Source organism: Prionailurus viverrinus, chromosome A1 (assembly GCF_022837055.1).
Source record: "Prionailurus viverrinus isolate Anna chromosome A1, UM_Priviv_1.0, whole genome shotgun sequence".
Taxonomy (NCBI): Eukaryota; Metazoa; Chordata; class Mammalia; order Carnivora; family Felidae; genus Prionailurus; species Prionailurus viverrinus.
The window spans coordinates 15785186-15808115 of NC_062561.1; the positions used below are offsets into that span (position 1 = coordinate 15785186).

The window sequence follows — 22930 nt, forward strand, 5'->3', positions numbered from 1 at the left end:
CCAGCACTTCATGAGAGATTTTAAATTAGGAAGAGTATGGCTTAAATGTACAAATTATGTTCCGTGCTCCAAGTTGACTAGCTAAAATGTCAGACTTTCAAGTAAAATTTGCTAAATTATTTATCTACTACCTTATAGTCTTAAAAGACAGTAAAATAAAACTAAAGGTATGTTAAGGTACTTTTGGAGCAGAGTATCTTTAAAAATGTAATCAGAGTGAAGTTGCTGGATTACTTGTATCTGTTGCTGCTGCTGTTGAAAGGCAGAGGAGAGCTGGAATCTCTGCTGAGGAAGGCTTTGCTCAGGTCTGTTCTCGGCAGAGCCAAGCTGAGACAACACTACAGAGAGGAGAAGGGGAAAGCAGGCCAGTCAAAAAGTTTGAAGGCTACCAGGGTTAGAAAAGGACAACACAGAAAATGAAATAATAGAAAAGTTATCAGTATGATTAATCTTAAGTATCAAATCACAGACATTTCAGAATAAATTTAGTATAGTCTCCTGTTAGTTGAGGGTACCACTGATTATAAAATCTCCTGGATATGAAAGGGAAGGGAGTGCCCATGTGACAAAGCACTGTATCCCTCTTAAATTTCAATGAAATTTGATATTAGTGCTATTTTGTTGAGAAGGCTTTCTTGTAAAATGCAAAATACAGTATGTACTTTAAAATATGGTCAGTGAAGTAGGAAAAGGGGTGGGAGAAGTCCAATCTACTAGTCTGATGAAACTGGTGGACCAGTGCTTTAAACAAAAGATGCTGCAATGAGTTTGGACTACACTACTAACAATGGTGATTAACTGAGACTGCATTCATTATTCCATTTCTTTCCAAGCTGAGTGGGGCCAGAGTAATCAGTTCAACCCTCTCAATGTACAGATGAAATTCCAGGCCAAAATGTAATCAAAAGTAATCATTTGCAGGGCTAACGCTACAAACATTCCCATGATTTTTCAGCCTAGATTCTTTCCAATAATGTATACGACAGCCATTTTAGGAAATTTATAACTTGGGTGCTAAAAGGTTTATGGTCACAAATTTCCATCTGGAAATTCACCAGCTGTAAATAGGACATTATGTAAGACCTTGCTTACTCTAAATTCAGACACTGGGAGTTGTATATAGATAGGACAGTGAGCCCAGTGACAATTCGAAATGTTGATGGTATGTTCATTTACTCAATACTCAAACTCTATCATAGGTTACTTACACATGTGGCTTCATGATTTTAATTAAATGCAAAGTTATAATTACTGTCTTTAAGTGACAAGATATTTTCATTAGAGGTAAATCTTTGGTTCACCATTTATTGCCAGAAGTGGTGAACAGTTATTTAGGATAATCTCAACTTTTTTTTTTTAACTGATGGTAAAAGTGGCTTATAAAGTTATTTCTGACCATTAAGTCTTAATTCACGCAATTGCAAGCTACCAAAATGACTCAAAAGATTATGCAATCGAGAAAAATGCAGTCTCAATAATAACTCAGAAGAACTAAAGACTTAATAGCTTTGGTAGCTTCCTAGTAAGTTGGGTAACTGTATAAAATTCTGCTAACAAACTGTAATGTGAGTAAAACACAACTGCTGTTAATGTATGTTGGTAAAAATACTTTTAATCAACTGTCAAATTAAAAAAAACTCAGACGGCTATCAATTGACTTAATAGTTCATGCATTAAATAGAATATATTTTTTCCCCAGTCACTGCTTGTAACAGAAGGAAAATTAAAATACTGAGTGAGATCCCTAAGTGATCAGTTATTTTTAGTAAATTCAACATATGAAGGTATGAAGATACCAACCAGCTGCCTGTGACTGCATGAAACTTCCTACTCCAGCAAGGTTAATAACAGCAGCGTGCTGAGCAGATAAGGCCTGTTCTTGACTGGTAGAACCTTGTTCAGAACCCTGAATTAAAAAATGATACATGACTTGTACAGAAAGAAAAACAATTTGAATCAGTGAAAAATTTTTTTTCTTGTATGAGAAAAAATACCAACATTAAGACTACATCTTGTAAAAAGAATAACATAAAAAAAATTTCAAACATATTTAGAATTAGCAAGAATAAAGATGTGCTATTTCTTTTTAATTTTCAAATAAGCTCTATGCCCAATATGGGGCATGACATCATAACCCAAAGATCAAGAGTCACATGCTGTCTTACTACTGGCACTCCAGTATGTCGTCATATTTTGAAAGCAAAAAAAAAAAAAAAAAAAAAAAAAAAGAAAACAACCTAATTTCCCAGAATTGATTCTTTATTGGTTTGTTTGATGCTGTATTAATAATTCCTAAGCTTTCTATAAAGCTTCATCGAAACTATTTTTTAAAGCTTAAAACTCTTTGCAATGTAGTTCTAGAATTTCTTTCTTTCCTTTTTTTAAGTACCAGAATTTCTAATGATAACAATGAAAAAAGGAAATAAAGAGACAAAAAAAGAAAACTGTCTTTATTTGCAAATGGCATGACTATCTAAAAGGAAAATCATAAAGAATCTACAAAAAAGCTCCTAAAACTAATAAATGAGTTAGTTCAGTAAGATTTCAGAATATAAGATCAACATACAAAAATAAATTTTATATACTATTAGTGAACATGTGGAAACCTGAAATTTAAAGAAGTACCTACCATTTACAACTCAAAAAAAGAAAAACAAAAACCCACTTTGGTATAAATCTGCAAAACATATATAGGACTTATATGCTGAAAGGTAGCTGATTTTGGCTTAGGTAGAGACAGTTCCATGTTCATGGACTAGAAAATTCACACAGTAAAGATAGTAAAGTCACTCTCAAACTGACGTATGGGTTTAAATTCAATTTCTTTAAAAATCCCATTTTTTCTCCCCTGCCCCCCCACCCCTTATCTATAGACAGGATGATTCTAAAATTTGTACGTAGGGGCGTCTGGGTGGCTCAGTCGGTTAAGCGTCTGACTTCGGCTCAGGTCATGATCTCGCGGTCCATGAGTTCGAGCCCCGCACTCAGAGCCTTGAGCCTGTTTCAGATTCTGTGTCTCCCTCTCTCTCTGACCCTCCCCCGTTCATGCTCTGTCTCTCTCTGTCTCAAAAATAAATAAACGTTAAAAAAAAATTTTTTTTTTAAATAAAATTTGTACGTAAAGGCAAAAGATCTGGAATAGCTAAGCAATTTTGAAAAACAAAATAGGAGGAAAACCTTTGCCTGATTTTAAGATTTCCCATATAGCTTACACAGATCAAGACAGTGTGGTACCAGCACAGGGACAGAAACATAGATAAGTGGAAAAGAATAGAGAACATAAAGAGCCATGCAAATACATCTTTACACAGGTGCAAAAGTAAACCTATGAAGATGGCGTTTTCAACAAACAGTGCTGTAGAAATTGGACAATGTTCCCTCTTTGCCCCCCACCAATGTGGACCTAAGTCTTATACCTGACACAAAAATTGACTGGAAATGGATCACAGATTTAAATGAAAAGTTATAAAGGTGTTAGAAGACAACACAGGAGAAAATCTTTGGGGTCTAGGGTGGGGTGAGGCATTCCTAGACATAATACATAAAGCATAGTCTATAAAAGAAATAAACTGATAACTCAGACATCACCAAAACTAAAAACTTTTGTTCTGAAAGACTTTGGTACCACCAAAAATAGTGTTTGAAATAACATTTTCGTAAACAACATTAATTCAAACACTTCAAAAACGTTGTTAAGACATTTATCTTCAAGGGACTTCCCTAGATACTGCACAGAAGAGCACAGAACTGACAGAAGAGGACCCTCTTGAACTTGGAACTCTGCTCATGAAATGAATAAGAAAAACAGATTACATTACTTCTATAACAAATCTATCCTAAAACAAAGGAAAACTCCCCAAATATAACTCCCCAAAACTTCCACCCAACTAGCACAACTTCTCCTAAAAACACCCTACAGTGTTAAACAGAACTGTAAGACAAAAACCACAAGATCATCAAAAAGAAAAACTCAAAAAACTTGAGAGAACTGAAAAATACATGTTTTTGCAACACAATGGAATTAAAATAGGAAGCAATTACAGAAAGTTATCTGGAAAATTCTCAAATATGTGGAAATCAAATTGCACACATCTAAACAACCCATGGACTTAACAAAGAATTCATGAGGGACATTAGAGAATACTCTGATGAATGAAAATGAAAGCACATACATCAAAATTTCTGGAAAGCAGCTCAAACACTACTGGAGAAAGAAATTTATAACACTGTTTATTTTAGAAAAGACAGGCTGCAACTCAATAATCTAAGCTCCTACCTTAAGAAACTAGGAAAAAAAGGAGCAAATTAAAACTACAATGCAGGAAATTATTCCAGAAATAAAGACCTAAAGATACACATTAAAAGGGCCCATAGGAAAGAATGGAAAGATAAATTCTGACAGTTTCAGACTTTAAACATAAAAACAAATTTTCAGGGTTTCTAGGCAATATTCTGCAGTTAACTTACAACAAACAGCAAGGTAATTGTAACTAGTGCCAGACTTTCCAAAAACCTACAAAGCAAGTGAACAGTGGGCAGCATTTTCAACAAATTAAAACTATAGAACTCTCAGAAGAAAACTTAAAAGCTTCACAACACTTGATCTGGCAAAGATTTCAATATGACATACCAAAAGCACAAGCAGCAAAAGTAAAAATAGGTAATGGGGACCAAATCAAAATTAAACACTTCTGGGCATCAAAAGACAATCAAAAGAGTGAAAAAGCGACCCATGGAGTAGAAGAAAGTATGTGCAAATTATATACTTGATAAAGGATTAATAAGAATTTCTGTAACTCACGAACAACAAAACCCCCAAAAAACCTGATTTAAAAAATGGGCGAAAGGAGCTGAGTAAACATTTCTCCAAAGAAGATATATAAATGATGAGAGCAATACATGAAAAGATGTTCAATAGCACTAATCATTAGGGAAACACAAACCACAAGGAGAGATTACCTCATATCTATTAGGATGGCTACTATTTTAAAAAAGCCCAGAAAATAACAAGTGTTGAAACCTGTTAGAATGTGGAGAAACAAACTTTGTGCACTGCTGTGGAGAATATAAAATCGTATAGCCTTATGGAAAACAGTGTGCAGGTCCCTCAAAAATTAAAAATCCTAATCCTGGGGATTATCCACAAGAACCGAAAGCAGGGACTTGAAGAGCTATTTGTACACCCATGTTCACAGCAGTATTTATCACCGCCAAATGATGGAAGCAATTCATGTGTCCACTGACAGATGGAAGAAACAAAATGTGTGTGTGGGTGTGTACAGATATCTCGAGATCTATGGAATATCCACAATGGAATTCCACAATGGAATATTATTCAGCCTTAAAAAGTACAGAAATTCTGACACACTAAAACACGGATGAACCTGGAGGACCTGACAGTAGTGAAATAAGCCAGTCACCGAAAGACAAATACTGTCTACAGCAGTCAAACACGGAGAAACAGAAAGTAGTTGTCAGGACTCGGGAAGGGAATTAGGGAATTATTGTCTAATGGACACAGAGGTTCAGTTTTGCAAGATGAAAATACTCTGGAGACTGGTGCGTGACAATATAAGTATACTTAACACTAAAGATGTGCATTTAAAATGACTGAAAACAGCAAATTATGTATTACGTGTATTTTGTCACAATTAAAAAACAAATGCAAATCAATTTTTCTATCCAGCCAAGTAATCCTTCATGAGTTAAAGAATAAAGAAAAATTGTTTTGAATGTGCCCTTCCTGAGAGTCTATTAGAGGATGAGCTTTTTACCCAACCAAGACTTGACTGGGGAATCTTTGTGCACGAAGAGAAAACTGGGGCGGTAGGACCCAAAAATCAGTATTTTTAGTTCCCAGATCATTCCAAAGTACAGCAAAGGTTCAGAAAAACATGTAGTTTCTCCTAATTTAACTTACTGCAGCTATTATTCAATCTCATTCTGTTTAACAACATATAAATATTTATTTGTGTGTCTCTTCCCTCTGCCCTAAGCTTCATAACAATAGGGACATCTCTATTCCAACAGAGACAAAAAATACTGTACACAGAAGATTGATGACTGGGCAAAAGTGCATGGGCAATAGGAGCAGAAAGAGGATTTGAAATAGGCACCCAGTAACTCATCACTAGTACTGCTAATAAAGAAAAGCAGAGTAAGAACTGTTTGTTTGAACTAAAAGCACATCAAATATGCCTGAAATATACCAAAAAAAAAAAAAAAAAAAAAAAAAAAGTTGGCAGTTCTGTAAGACAAAGCCAACGGAGGGCTAGGAAGTACATACCTGCTCTCCTGGCTGCTGAGGACTGGAAGTGGTGGGCTGCTGGGGCTGCTGGGGCTGCTGAGGCTGCTGTGGCGTAAACTGAGAAAGCTGCTGTTGCTGCTGCTGCAGAGTGTTAAAAATGAGTGAACCACCTGGAAGCTATTGAAGAAGAACTAATTAGCTGATTTCATATTATTTAAATTTCTTTATTCCATACATACTTTGGAACATTCACTATGTATCAGGCATTTTTCTCTGATTGAAGAAAACAGGTGAACAAAAACCAAACCAAACCAATATCCCTGCCTTTAAAGAAAATCTAAAAATTTCTAAGTGCTACGGCTTTGGGCTCTCAAATATGTAAGTAATCTCAAACATGTATTTATCTGCTTCAGGTTAATAGTTAGCTATCCAAATATACATTGAACTCTTCTTACACAACAATATAAAACAGCATCAAATGACTACAAAGTATAAAGGAAACTAGTGATGATCAGAGACACACATTAAGAAAACTTCTTTAATTTGTCCTAGCTTTATGAAAACCCAGCATGCATGGATTCTTATGTAACACAGTAAGGAATTTCAAAGCTGCAAAGGAAGTGCATTAGATACCCATATTTTTAGTTTGGAGGTACTACTCGTTGCTGTCATTACATTATCTATAATACTCCAAAAAACAAACCAAACCAAACACCCCAAAGCACTTGTTAAAGCACCCAGAAAACTCCATGTTAAAAATTAAAACTATGGTTTCCAAATGCATCAGGAAACAAATGGTTTTTCCATTTATTCTATAGGGGTTTAAGTTATAGTAGTCCCCGTTTATGCATGGTTTTGCTTTCCCCGGTTTTAGTTACTACAGTCAACTGTAGTCCACAAGCCGATGAGCCTCCTGATATGGTCAGGTCAAAAGTGGCCTAATGCTATGTCACAATGCCTATGTCATTCGCCTCCCTTCATCTTATCACATAGGCATTTTATCATCTCACATCACAAGAAGGGTGAGTACAGTACAATAAAATATTTTGAGAGAAGAACCATATTTACATAATAGTACGCTGTACTATTGTAACTGTTCTATTAGTTACTGTTAATCTCTTACTGTGTCTAATTCATAAATTAAACTTCATTGTAGGAACTGTTAAAATAAAGGGAAGCCTAACTAGAGTTAGGAGGCTCAATGTCATTTATAGGAAGATTGTCAATTATAAGACCCCAACAAAAGAATCCTCAACAGGAAAGAATTATCAGTGACAGTTACTGGGATGCATACTACATCTCCTACAAGAAATCAACCACCCTGAAACTCATCCAATGAGAAGCTGTCATTACCCTGAACTTTTCTCATTTGGACTTCATTCAAAACAACCCTTTCCAACTTCCTCCTCCATCATAAAATAACATTCCTCTCCTTCATCTGTTGAACTTGCCTATGGTTTTGTCATAGCTTGCTTGGCCCAAATAGCAATTTTCTGTTATTCCCAAATAAACCCATTTTGTTGGTAAAATACCTGACAGTTTTATCTTTAACATTAACAGTACGATGTATTAGAAAAAACAATATATACAGGGTTTTGGTACTATCCATGTTTTAGGGATCTACTGGGGGTCTTGAAACATTATCTCCTGTGGATAATGGGGGACTACTGTGTAAGCACACTGAAGTCCTTATGAGAAAGTCTGAGCAAATAAATACCCAACTATAGAACTGTTAGATCTGCATAGTAAAAAAAAAAAAAAAAAAAAGTGTAAGTCAAAATCTCTAAACCCAGTACAGCTCATCGTTAGACAAATTTGGAAATTTGAACGTAGCCTAAGCCAACTGTTCCTTCCTATGTCAGGTAATAAATGTAGCAAAACATAATTAACGTATAAAGTGGCCTTGTTCCTTATTATTAGTGCTATTAAGGAATATGCAGGCAGGAAAGCTGGCTAAATAAACCAATGTGATTACATTCTGTAAATACACTGTCTGCATCTTGTGTAAGAAACATTTTTTTAAGTTTTGGCTTAAAATACATTTCCTGATTTGTTTCTTATTCCTGAATACCAGGTTGGGTTGATTTGTCTGGTTCTCTTATTTCCCAATAATCCAAAACTCCGCCATTTTGTGTCCAGACATTTAGAATCTAAATCTAAAATTCTCTGTAGATAATCCTATTGATTTTCCAACCTGGTAGCTTTATATTGGACTTCATCCTTCAAGTACTTAGCGTAACACCCAGAATATTCTAAGTTCACAATGTGTACTGAATTCTCCACTTTCAATATCTATATGTTGACACTGACAACATGTAAGTAACGCCTCATCATTAGACACACATTTACTGAATGACTATTAAGTGCCTGGCACTGTGCTAAACAATCATATTCTACTTAGGAAAGAACAAATAGCTATTTTAAAATCTCTCTTCAAACAAACAGTCATACATACAATGTACACATAAAATGTCTGTTGAGAGAGGAATTATTTTCTAAGTATATTGATTACTGCTATTGTAGGCAAGTGTAGTCCTTGGTAGTTGACTAGGCAGGGTGCTGGAACCAGTGAGCAGGGTATACAGGATACAGATTCTTTCTCCTTATACACTTTCCATGTGATCATACAAAAAGAACAACAATTAACCACACCTTTAGAAGATTTCAAACAGACTTCAAAATTTCAAATGCTCATATGATCAGACATACATCATTAAAAAAGATATAAAGTATGTAAGCTTCAATCAAAAAGTGTTTCACATTTACCTGGAGTAGATTTAAGGGCCTGAGATTTGAAGTATTTTTTAAACCAAATGGAACACCTGTTAAATGAAACTCATGGTTAGAACAGGGAATTAAAATTTTATAACACTTCAAAATATTTTATATGTTAGTGTATAGGAATATAACATTTTAAGTACTTTCTGCATAGATGTGGTTATTTTTTCTATAGTTTCAAAATGTTAGAAAACAACAAAAAAATTCATCACTATGGAGCACCACATGTACATTTTATAGGCATAACTGAGATATTGGGGGTTCAATTCCAGACCACTGCAGTAGTCTGGAAGTAAAACTGCAATAGCAAATACCGCATTAGATCAAGTTAAATGAATTTTCTGATTTCCCAGTGAATATAAGTTATGTTGATATTATAGTCTATTAAGTGGGCAACAGCACTGTGTCTAAAAACACAAGGTGCACACCTTAATTAAAATATTTTGCGAAAAATATATCAGCCGAGCTTTCAACGAGTCATATTGATGGCAGATGACTGTAACAAATGCAATTAATAATGAAAAGACTTGAAATATTTCAAGAATTACCAAAATGTGACCAAGAGGTATGAAATGAACAAATGCTGTTGGAAAAATGGCATCAACAGCTTTGCTTAATGCAGGGTTGCCACAAACCTTCAATTTGTAAAAGAAAATGCAGTATCTGCAAAATGCAATAAAGCGAGGCATTTCTGTAGTCTATCGTTTCACAAATGATAACTTCCTTATTACTGTTTTGACTTTTGGCTGGAGAAAGTAGTAACTATTGCGTAATAAAACTATCACTGTTACAGAAAAACATTTCAGGTATTGACATATATTTAAATTCTTTCATGCTAAGTATCGCATATACAGTAATAATCCTATCTTTGAGAACCCAAATGCTATTTTTTTTCAAGTATAAATGGTAATATTAATAAGGTTAAAGAACACTGAATTTTGTGTAGAAGGCTCAAAACTGAAAGTCAGGAAACAATGTTCTGCTATTCTGAATTTATTCTCAAAAATCTGTGAGGCAACACAGAGCAGATTATAAAGCAGGGATTGGCAAACTTTTTCAGTAGGCTTTGTGGGCCACATATGCTCTCAAAGTATGTGTACATTCTGCTAACAAAATATACCAAATTGAACACTCATTAAAATGTATCTAGTCCTCTAAAGCAGACAATTGCATTAAAAAAAGACATGAGGCAGGACATTCACAGGCAATAGTATCAAAGCCTTGTATAAGAAAATGAAGGTGCATAATCACTCTAAAATATTACAGTATTGATATACTATAGATTCTCATGAAAAGATAGGACATAACTTCTTTTAAAAGTGGATCACCTCTGTATAATGCTTAATAGCTTACCAAAGGCACTTTCAGATCACTTCATTAGTTTCTCTTAAGTACCATCTGAAGTTAGATATTTTTACTCCCATTTTAGAGCAATGAAACTGAGGGAGACAAGTGACTTCTTTCAGGCCCCATGGTTAACATCTGGAGCCACGTGTAACTAATTGGTAGAAGTATATGTAAATATAAACATCCTAATTTCAACATTTGATTCCATTTCCAGGGCTTCTGCCACTAAAGAAACATTTATGAACACTAAAATGAAATCACCAGCTAGAATTAGGAAATCAGAGCAGTACGTGTCACCTTGTTTACATTCTTTGGGTTTGACTTCTCAACTCAGAATAAAATTTTCTTAAGTTTGTTTTTCCTGCTAAATTTTTTGTCAGCAGTAATAAACTGGATTGTTCCAAGATACTACAACATGTCCTTTTAAACAGCACTAAAAATTAGTACTTGGGACACCTGGGTGGCTCAGTTGAGCGTCCTACTTTGGCTCAGGTCATGATCTCATGGTTCATGAGTTTGAGCCCCGCCTCGAGCTCACTGCTGTCAGCGCAGAGCCACCTTTGGATGCTGCCCACCCCTTCTCCCCTCACCCCTCCCCAACTTGCACCCCTGCACGTTCTCTCCCTCTCAAAATTAAGTAATTTCAAAATTAAAAAAAAAATACTATAAGTCGTTACAACTGTTTCCCAGGACATTTAATAGCAATAACTACTGCTGACATAAAACTATTACTAAGTATAATGAGGACAAAAAATATTTTTGAATGCTTATGTGTTTCAGGCAGTTTAAGTCCATCATCTGTATCGACTCATTTAATCTTCACAAGTCTGAGGCAAGGCATTAATAATTATTCCCCATTTTATTAAGAAGGAAAGTGAGGTGACTTTCCCATGATTACACTGTTAGTAAACTGCACAACTGCAATTCAAACTCAGGCAGTCTGGCTCCAGAAGCTGGGCTTTTTATTGCCATTCCCTGTTGCCTTTCTCACGCAACCTAATTTGCAAAGTGTATTTCTTTTACCTGGAATAGGACTACACTGACAATAAGGCAACCGGTTAATTTATTATGTTTGGAAGGCAGATCGAGTTTGTAGAAACTTACCATGTTTTTTCACAGAATTGTTAAATGGTTTTTAATTCAAATATCAGAACTTCAAGGGCTTTTAAAATGAAATATCTGCGACATAATGCTTCAAGAAATAAGCACATTAAGTGTATACAATATGCTTATAATGACATTTTTATATTAGCATATACTTTAATTTTTTTAGGTTATTATTTCCAATATTCTGACCTGCTTGAGAAGCTGCCTGCATTGCACCGGGCAATGCATTTGGTAGCAGACCTCCTGAGGGTAGAAGGCCACTCAGGTTTATTCCTGCAGGAGTTATGGCACCAGTGTTACAGCCCAGCATAGGGTTTGAACCACTCATCAAAGCCTGGGCTCCACTGTGGGAGAATAAGACAAAGCATTAAACTTGCACTACAAAAGAAAAACTCAACTACACAGTAATTCTTTGGATTAAAAAACAAACTACTAAACAAACACAAGTAGCTACTTCTGGTCTTAAACATCAGCTTTGGGGCTCAGTTTCATTTTTATGGTAGACAGTGACAGTAAGATTATCTAAAAACTAAGCACCGTATATTTACCAAGGTTTAAGATATAATTTGGAAGCGTAAAACATTAATTAAGGGATTAAAAGGTGGTAACACTGAGAATAAACAGGATAATCTATGCTGCGGTCAATACGAAGTAGTATCATGTTAGTGCACTAATACATGCATTACCTAAAATAAAAACATTCTTGTTGAGATAGCTTCTACTCAAATTGAAACTGTTTTTCAGTTACAGATATATGCAATTTGTTATTAATTTCACAAGAATTTATTTGGATCAGTGACAGTATCTTTAAAAAAAAAATTCAGAGCATCAGTGCAAACTTACCAAACAGAGCCCACTACATTGATGAAGTTAAGTCCAGCAGAGTTTGCCATGACCTGGGTGGCCGTGGTTCCTGTAGTTATGGATGTTACCATGGTGGAAAGAGGAATGGTCGTTACAGGCATTGCCTGGCTCAGAGACCTTTGCTGCTGAGCAAACTGAGTTAACAAAGTGGGCTGAGGGGTGAAGCCTGAATCTTGGGGAGTAGGGGTGGCTGAAGGGGTAATAGGAGTTGAGCTCTGAGCATCAGGAGGGTGTGGGGTCGATGAAGGGGTTGGTGTAGGAGTAGATGGCTTAGGAGTTCCAGATCCTGCTCATTGAGAAAAATAAAAATTGCTAGTTTGTTATAAATGGCCAGTCCTTTTTTAAAATAAGGTTAATGGAATCTTACTTAGCACTGACAATTTGTTCCAGTTTTTTTTTAAGCAGTTAACTGCAAGTGTTAATTTCTACACATGATACATGAGTGTTGCTACACTCAATTACAATTAAGGATGCAGTATATCACCTAGCAATTCCATCAAAGATGCTATTACAGTAACAGTAAAAATATACATTTGTATTCTACCACAATACCCATTTGAAAGTTAATTTCCTACATGCTACCTTTGGCCTAAAAAGTTTAAGAGGAATTCAAATTATTTTTTGTTATTTACGATTTCACTAATTTAGAACTTCATTTTAAAAATATTGCTTATTTTCTGTAACAGTCTGAGATAAACTCTGAACATATTTAATAAATTACATATGGTTAACAATCATATTTGGCACCTAAATATACATGTTTAATTCCTAACACATCAAGTTTATCCTGACAAACAAATTTACAAAACACAGTTATAAAAGCAAATATTTGATAGATAATACTGCATCTTTAACAGTAACTGTGTACTTCTGTTTAAATGTAAGAATGTATAGAAAATCTGTTGTGAATGAAGTATGCACAGTTTATCAACTTTTTAAAAAAAAACAAAAACAAAAAACAAAAACCAAAAAAATAAAACCAAAAGCTCTTGAGGTGTTTTCTTTTTTAGCTTTCATGTCCTGCAGAAAGAAAGGAAAGAAATGTGAATGTCCAGAAGCTGTCACTCAACCCTTACTTAAAGTAACAACTGTGTGCAGTAGATTAACATAATCCATACCCACAACATAAGAAGTGTGAATAAGACTTCCAGGAAATTTATAAATTTTTCTTTGTGCAAAACAAGAAGGCAGAAAAATTACACCTTTTGAGCTATCAAGATGAAGATGTTTATATCTAAGGCGAAGACTACCCTATCACTGTGCAGTGTATTAAAACTTTCAGCACACTTTAGTTATCTACAAAAAAATCTAAAAAACTGGAATGCTTTTTTGCAAATTGGTACCTAAATATCTCAGAAATCTCTAATATGAAGAAATTCTCCCAACTGAATGCTAGAATTCTTGCATAATTCTTGATGTTAAAAAAAAAAGTATTCAGTAGTAAAAATTACATTTTAATATTTTCAGAATAATGCTTTATGATCATTACCACATTTTAGTAACTGATTACAATTTTTAAGAGTGTAGGAGTGTTTTTGAAAAATCGGTTTTCAGTTTATTTTATCACCACCTTGGAACTAGTTGGTTTTTTACATATACAAAGATAGGACTGCAGCAACAACTCTTATGACATTTTTTTCCATATCAGCTACATAGTTTACATAAAATGTAACATGATGCTAGGGTACACTGGAATAAAAAATATTTTGGAATCTTATTGCCACATTTAACAGATTTTTTTTAAGGAGATGTGTAGGTTGCAACTCTGTAAGGTATACACACAGTGCATACATAGATACAGAAAAACAAATACAATTACAATAAACACATAATACATACAATCAACAAGAGATCTGCCTGAAGCTTCTAAAAACTTATACATTTTGGGTACATAGTACATTCAGATTTCAGTATTTTACTGGTCAAAAAAAAATAACTTTTAAGAAACGCTAATGCAAAAAGCTAATGAAGTATTTAAGTTATAACTCACTTTGTGATGAACTGGCAGGTGACAAGGCAGCTGGAGAAAGCATGCTGACTTGATTGAGATCGACAGATGACTTCCGAGAAAGACTTGGTGGCTTGGAAGCAGGAGGAGGAGTTGGAGATTTAAGAAAGCTGCTGGCCTGTTGCGGTGTAAAATAGTTACCTAGAAGAATACAAAAGTTATTTTCCACACTTATAATTCAAAATTCTGTGCGTTATGTCAAAATATGAGTAAAGTTTAAAAAATAGGTAATGACTGTATGACGTTTCTTACTCAAGATGAGAGAAAAGTAAAGAATGTGATACCTGAAGAACTATTTCCTGAGCTTGAGGGGAGTTTGATGGGTGGAGGTCGGTGTTTTACTCCCTTCCCCAAAACTGAAGACTGAACTGACACAGTCTCGGGCTGCTGAGAAACAGGGACATTAAATATACTTGTTAAAATTAAGTTCAAATCAGAAATTCATAAACTAATCCCACCACAGCTTCTATATGAGAACACACAATTTAAAACTCTGCAAAGTACGCTTAGTGTTATAGGTTGGGTATTATAAGCATTACAAAAAAATATAATTTTGCATAAGGCTATCCATGAGATAAATTACAGTATACATACAGGATGAAGGAAAGATTTCTAAGTAGGTGGAGACAAAGACTTTGAGGGAGAAGGGCAGAAAGGTATACTGAAGGCAAAGCTTCCATTCTTAAATCTTTTTCAGGAAAATAATAATTGTTGAGGCCGGGTGATTAGTATACACAGGTGTTCATTATACTTTTCTCTCTACTTTTGTGTATATTTGAAAATTTCCATTATATAAAGTTACATAGTAAATAATACCCCCATCCCTCAAAAAATAGTCCTTAACATTTCTTATATTCCTTGATTAACGATTAGGCACAAAAAAGTAGCAGTGCAAAAAATTAGGTGCATAAAAGTAACCAAACACACTTCTGTTTCTTTCCCTGGAGAAAGCTGACTTAAGCTGGCTGAGCCACTGGAACTGTGTGACATTTTGACTGGACATTTGGCTTCATTCTGGACCAACTCCTGGTACTGATTGACTACCCTGGAATATCAGGAGTAAACAAGTAAGGATTAGTTAACTGTTTTAAACATAAATTTGTAGGCAATAAATAATAACTACTAATAAAAGAATTTCCATCAAAATTAACACAAAAACCTCAAATTAGACAATTTAACTGCATGTCAGAAGTATATTCTTTTAATCTTTTCAATGACAAGCTAATGCTCAAAACATTTTGCTAATTAACAATTGAAACATAAACATACACATCTTCCTTTTAATACAGATATTGCACAGATTACTTAACCAATAAGCAGACAAAGAAATTACCCATTACCTTTTACCCACATTCTAATTAAAGTACTATTTTAGGAATTCTCTTCCTTAGCTACTACAGATATGTATTTACTTATTTAAAATAAACTGTATTTTAAACATTATTCTTTTAAACATTAATTAAACAAAATCCTTTTTTTCCTAATTCTATAAAAAAAATCCTAGTAATAGCTAAGGTATAACAAAAAAGTTGTGACTCCTAGCGGAGTACTTCCTTATCCTATAAAAATGAAGTTTTTCATATCCATCCAGATTAGAGATAAAGACACAAATCAAATATTTTTACCTCTCAGCGTCAGTCTTTGATCCAATAATAAACCTGAAATGTTTAAGAAAGAGAAAAGTATTAGGTTAAGAGTAGTGTTAAAGAGCCCTGGGATTACTTTTGAAGGCTTCCATATTTTAGTGATTGTAGTTTTATAAAAGGAGTCAAATCTACTGAGATATTCCAAAAAAAAAAAAATATTTTTTAAATACATTTAAACTTATGAAGCAATGACCAAGTTTTGCATGCATTAGAAAATAATCCTGTGAATAATTTGGTTGATTTAATTTAAGGGAGATGTAGTTTTGCACAAAACTTATGTGTCAAAACAAAATCTGGGCTGAAAGTTACCAAATACTATACATCCTTGCAAGTGTCTGCCCTACAGTACAATTCACTGGACTGCTGTGTGCAAGGCCTCTGGCCTTCCTCTCACTTTAACCTTTGATTTCGTCATTATTAATGTCTACAGAGCAGATCTTAGAAGAGATTTTAGACAAGGAAGGTAGTTTATTGCCAATTCAATAAAATGTCTTTACCAAATCCTTTTAAAAAATTTGACATTTATATGATTTCTTAACAGATTAAAGTAGTGAGTTTGTTTATTTTTTAATTACCAATTTGAATGGTCATCTGTGGAGGAGCTGAAATATAAAATGTAAAAAAAAGAAAAAACTTGGTTAATGCAGCTCAAACTTTAATTTCATAGTTATTAACTCAAGTAATTTATGAATATGGAGGAATGACTGGAAGTAATAAATCATGCAGCATTTTTGCAGCAACTCCCTGACATAAAGGCAAAAAATTCAATTCTTGTTAGATTTAATCAGTTGGGTTTTGAACTGATTTTTTTTTTTTAATTGAAAAAAAGAGTATCTATTATTTTCTTGTGTTTGAGAAAAGTTAGTAATTTAAAATGACCAATGTATGTCTTTAAGGGGAAGATTTTTTAAAATACAGGTAATCAAAACATGTGACCTTTCTACATAGTATTCAACAAAAGAAACTGCTAATGTGAAAAATTACCTAACGATTCCGTAACAAACTATTTCTTACCATTGACTTTTATTTAGATACTGGTGAGGTTGTTCTTTATAATTCATCTTTCTGTTATAGTTTCAATTAGTGTCTTGTGTTAAAAGCAAAGACTTTATAAACAATTTAACATAGGCCTGGCCCCTGCTTTTTTTTCTGTTGAGCTCCTCTTCTTTGTAGTTTCTTCTATTCAAAACAGCATCAACTTCATTGAAAAACTAATAAACTAACAATAAAAACAAAACTAACTACTATTAGCTTGTACTAAATATATGTAGTCCGTAAGTTTTGGAAAATCAAATATATATATGTACATGTATGTACAGACACATAAACACTAGATATATACATCAAATTAATATAAATATAGAGATTTCTAGAGCCAATAACTACATTAAGCGCAGAGTCTTTGTCCTTACATGCAGTACCACAATACCAAGTATCTTTAATAGCTTCATCATTTATAGTGAACTTGCTTCCTACTTAAACAAACTACTTCTTGGAAAAACTTCATGCTCCCAGGAAGAAGTCATAATGAGTAAGAGGGGTATCAATGGCATACCGTTCAAAGCAAGTATGAAAATATTTATACCACAGATTTTTAAAAATATATCATTATTATTTTAAATAACTCTTGGACAACATGGTAACTGTAATTTAGGTTTACTTATGACCACTCACAAATCTAACTGGAGTACTTAACTAACAAATGAATCCTCAAAGGGAAACTTTTATTCATTAATGGTTCATCAGTAGTTGCTGAGTAAATTCTGATGCCTAATTTTGTCAATTACATGTATTTAACAGAACTCACTGGGATGGAGACATCTGGCTGTCATTTTCTTCATCTTCTTTACATGGCTGTATTTTGCCATAGTAAAGTGGATCACCAAGTGACTGCAAAATGGTCAGCTTTGTTTTCTGATACTGATTGCCAGCTTCACATTCAAATACATAATCATCTTTTACATCCTGAAAAAGACAGAACACCCCAGATAAGCACCTTCTTCAGTAAATACATAATCAAAATTAACAAAATAAATGACATATTAACTTGTATTGGGCAATAAGAAGACACAGCATTTTGGTTATAGACCTGTTTAACACTTCTGAGAGAATAAAGACTAGGACTCTTTTTTACATAGCACTTTAAGAATGAAGAGTTCCAAATAGTTAACCAAGCCCAAGTGAAATATAGCAGAATTTCATATGGACATACGAATGCAAATACTAAATACTAAAAAGATAAAACTTCATTATGCAACCAAAAGAGAAGTAAAAATGCAGTATTACATTAAAATTGCCCTTTATAATGGAAACCATACTTTATGAAAAACAAAACACCTGTTTTTTCCTTTAATTCACTAAACCCCCAATACGTCCTTTAAATTAAAAAAAAAAAATCCTGCGCACTTCATGTTTAATAAATTCAGATCCCAGATTAGAAACTGCTTTATTAGAAAGGAGACTGCTGTAGTGATTACTTACATGGGCTGGCCAGACTGTTGGTTGTGAGTCATCAGATTTGATGGACTTTTCCACTTTAGCGTATTTCTCCACCTAAACAATCAAATCGATAGACAGCAGATGTAATGGAATCAGTATTGTGACGAAAAGAGAAAAACCTAAGTAACTCAACAATATAGTTTCAAGCACAAAAATTCCTGACTCGCTAATATCACCAACTATTTATGCTTGGTTCAAAACTCTCCTGATTCGTTAAGCTTGACCAACTGGTTTTAAAAACAAAAAAAAATCAGAATCTCTTTTGTCATTAAATAGGTGTAACAAACACAGCTGCTTTTTTGGACAGTGCCTCTTCTTTTTATTCCATAAATTGGTATCACAGTCATCCTTTAGCAAAGTTGGAATGTCAGAGAGATCAGGACCAGGATCTTTTCCTTTGATGGACTTGAAGGAAACAGGAGTTGTCATGTAACAGTGGGGACAACACTGGAGGAAGACTAGGGAAGTTATGTATTAAAGTTGGTAAGATTTTTGTGAACCTTTTCCATTTTCTAGTCAGATAATGACCATATATTCTGTATTATCTCCTACTAGTCTGTGTGAATCAAATATACTCATTTTACTGGCAACCATGATCTTAAGAGTAAATCAGACTCCCCTGGGCACTTGGTAAAATTTCAGATTTCCATGTCCTTCCCCTGAAGACCTGACTCCACTGGAAAGTCTGAAGTAGAGCCTGAAATCTATATTTCACTGGTATTCTAGATGAGTCTTCTGATGGATTCTGACTGAAAAACTTTGTATTAGGGTTTTGTTACTCAAAGTAGGCTGTGGACCCCAGTTATCATGCAACTTGGGAGCCTGGCAAAACTGCAGCATCTCAGGCGCTAGCCCATACCTGCTGAATTAAAATCTGCATTTTAACAAGCAAGCCAGGTGACTAGCATGTATATTAAAGTTTGAGAAGCACTGCTTTAGATATCCAATCTACCCTTCAAAGCTAAATTCCACCTTTTGGGATTTACACTAACATCTCTTCTCAAGCAGCATTCCGTCAGAAAACACAGAAGTTATCGAAAAATAACATGGCTTATTCCCTTGAGTTGTATATAGTGCAATTCTGATGGCTTTGGTTTTGTGTTTTTCACAAATTTTTCTTCTAATCTAAAAAATATAACAATAGTACATGTGCCAGCCTATGAAGGATACAGAAGACAAATAAACACCTATTAAAATAACTAACCAATTGTGGAACCAGAAAAGACCCTGAATAGCCAAAGCAACCTTGAAAAAGCAAACCAAAGCAGGAGGCATCACAATCCTGGGCTTCAAACTGTATTACGAAGCTGTAATCATCAAGAGAGTATGGTACTGACCCAAGAATAGACATTCAGATCAATGGAACAGAATAGAGAACCCAGATATGGACCCACAAACACATGGCCAACTAATCCTTGACAAAGCAGGAAAGAATATCCAATGGAGTAAAGATAGTCTCTTCAGCAAGTGGTGCTGGGAAAACTGGACAGCAACATGCAGAAGAATGAACCTGGACCACTTTCTTACACCATACACAAAAATAAACTCAAAATGGATGAAAAACCTAAATGTAAGACAAGAAGCCATCAGAATTCTTGAGGAGAAAGCAGGCAAAAACCTCTTTCATCGTGGCCACAGCAACTTCTTACTCAACACGTCTCCGGAGGCAAGGGAAACAAAAACAAAAGTGAACTACTGGGACCTCATCAAAATAAAAAGCTTCTGCACAGCAAAGGAAACAATCAGCAAAATTAAAAGGCAACCGATGGAATGAGAGAAGATATTTGCAAATGACATATCAGATAAAGGGTTAGTACCCAAAATCTATAAAGAACTTATGAAACTCAACCCCAAAAAAACAAATAATCCAGTGAAGAAATGGGCAAAAGACATGAACAGACAGTTCTCCAAAGAAGACATCCAGATGGCCAACTGACACATGAAAAAATGCTCAACATCACTCATCATCAGGGAAATATAAATCAAAACCACAATGAGATACCACCTCACACCTGTCAGAATGGCTAACATTAACAACTCAGACAACAACAGACATTGGCGAGGATGTGAAGAGAATCTCTTTTGCATTGTTGGTGGGAATGCTAGCTGGTGCAGCCACTCTGAAAAACAGTATAGAGGTTCCTCAAAAAATTAAAAATAGAACTACCCTACAATCCAGCAATTGCACTACTAGGTATTTATCCAAGGGATACAGGTATGCTGTTTTGAAGGGACACATGCACCCCAATGTGTATAGCAGCACTATCAACAATAGTCAAACTATGGAAAGAGCCCAAATGTCCATCGATGGATGACTGAATAAAGAAAATGTGGTATATATACACAATGGAGTATTACTCAGCAAACAAACAAAAAAAATGAAATCTTGCCATTTGCAACTATGTGGACGGAACTAGAGGGTATTATGCTAAGCGATATTAGAAAAAGACAAATATCATATGACTTCACTCATATGAGGACTTTAAAGACACAGAACAGATGAACACAAGGGAAAGGAAGCAAAATATAAAAACAGGGAGAGGAATGAAACATAAGACACTCTTAAATATAGAGAACAAACACAGGATTACTGGAGGGATTGTGGGAGGGCGGATGGGCTAAATGGGTAAGGGGCATTAAGGAATCTACCCCTGAAATCAGTGTTACACTATATGCTAACTTGGATGTAAGTTTAAAAAATAAAATTCAATTCAATTAGAAAAATAAAAATAAAAAATAAAAAATAAAATAACTAACCAATTGTAAAATTGAGTGAATAACAAAAAGTAACACAGGAGAAATAGGAAAGTGAAAAATATGAGACCAGTCATCAAAAGATCTTTTTCATGTTTTTTACCATTAATAGTTCATGGTTATTATGGATCAGTAGAGAACACCATCCAAAGTTCCTAATTTGACCACTTCTCCAATATTAATTTTTAAATTTAACCAATTTGAGAAAAGGAGCATTATCAGGAAATTATAATGAAGTATTATGAAAAAGGACATATTAAATGCATATTATTGCGCTTTTCCCATGGTTCAAAATTCTTTGGTTGTTATTCCTAAACACAGGCCTTCTACAGCAATACACAGAACGTATTAAGGGGCTACATTCTTACACGTTAACGTGAAATATTCTAAAATATTCTAAAAACGAACAATTGGTTAAAAAAATCATTATTTTGTTTTTAAAACAAGTAAGAGTCTTTGTTTTTCCAAAGTATCAATTGCTATTAAACTTAAGAATCTTGTATGAAAATAAATGCAATTCATGAACTGACTTACATCCACTTCGGAAGGTATGGCCAAATTACAGGGACTCCGTTTCCACATATCTACACACTGAAAAATTAAAAACAGTATTAAAATGCTGAAAAATTCAAAATGAGCAAGGTTTTTGAAATATTAAGCTTCATTTAAAAAACACACTTACATTTCCTGCTTTAGAAATCTTGAGGTCATAATGTTGACCTGCTTTTCTTTCCTTCCTTTTTTGTAAGAAATCAAGTAATTTTAGCTGAGGCGGAGGTGGACAATGAGAGAGATCCTGCTGCCGATTCAGAGACGACCTGGAATACCTCTTGAAACACCTGAAATATAAAGAGTTGAAAATAAAAGAAACTCAGAATAAATCTGGGTTTAAATCAGTAAGCATTAAAATATAATTAAATCACCACTATCACTTATCAAACAGTCCCAGGCACTGGCAAAATAAAAATGAACAAGACAAAATTCCTGCTACCATGGAGCTGATAGTCCAGAGGAAAAAGACATTCACAATTAAACAGATAATTTCAGAGAGCACTGGTCATGAGGGGGGAAAAAAAAAGAAAAAAAAGAAGACGGGATACTGCAGTGAGTCAGTGATAGCGCAGCAGGTAAGAGAAAGGAAGGACTAGACTCTTTGAAGAAATGATCTGTGAGCTGAGACATAAATGGCAAGAAAGAACCAGATACGGTAAGATCAGGGAATGAGTATTTGAAACAGAAAATTAAAAAAAAAAAAATTAAAAACTTACTTTGTTTTAAAAACAGAAATAGGTATGATTAGAGCATGAGGGTACACATAATAGATGAGGTCAGAGAGTGAAGCAGGGGTCTTGCAGATCAATGGTAATGTGTTTAGATTTAATGTGAAGTACAATCGGACGCTTTTATGGAAATTTAAGCAAGTGGTGGCATAATCTGCTTTGAAGTTTTTAAAAGATTATTCCAATTTGCTTATGTGGCAAACGGACCAAAAGGGAGCAAAGGTGGTAGCAGGAAGATCAAATAGAAATTTACTACGAAGTCAAGATAATGCCGACTTTAAAATTTGGCAGTGGGGCATGGAGATGTGAAGATACAAGGAGACTTTAGAGAACTGCTGACAGATCTTATATAGACTTATTTTACTATTTCTGAAACTGTACCTTTTCCTTAGCATATATT

At 34.3% G+C, this 22930-nt stretch overlaps 1 protein-coding gene across 20 annotated transcripts in view; it reads right to left on the reverse strand.

Moving 5' to 3' along the window:
* The window catches only part of SUPT20H (SPT20 homolog, SAGA complex component), a 43722-nt gene that overhangs the window by 1031 nt on the left and 19761 nt on the right, over positions 1-22930 (reverse strand). For 12 of the 20 annotated variants that reach the window (XM_047852203.1, XM_047852113.1, XM_047852123.1 and 9 more), the window contains 15 exons: positions 21933-22089; positions 21785-21841; positions 18479-18550; positions 17805-17962; positions 16573-16599; positions 15977-16009; positions 15279-15396; positions 14636-14738; positions 14334-14492; positions 12323-12629; positions 11669-11823; positions 9014-9069; positions 6287-6424; positions 1801-1906; positions 235-338 (listed from right to left, as the gene is read on the reverse strand). In XM_047852203.1, coding sequence (XP_047708159.1) covers positions 235-338; positions 1801-1906; positions 6287-6424; positions 9014-9069; positions 11669-11823; positions 12323-12629; positions 14334-14492; positions 14636-14738; positions 15279-15396; positions 15977-16009; positions 16573-16599; positions 17805-17962; positions 18479-18550; positions 21785-21841; positions 21933-22089 — 1750 coding nt within the window. The remainder of the gene's footprint in view (positions 1-234; positions 339-1800; positions 1907-6286; positions 6425-9013; positions 9070-11668; positions 11824-12322; positions 12630-14333; positions 14493-14635; positions 14739-15278; positions 15397-15976; positions 16010-16572; positions 16600-17804; positions 17963-18478; positions 18551-21784; positions 21842-21932; positions 22090-22930) is intronic. The other 8 variants (XM_047852238.1, XM_047852229.1, XM_047852251.1 and 5 more) reach the window with 5 other exon arrangements.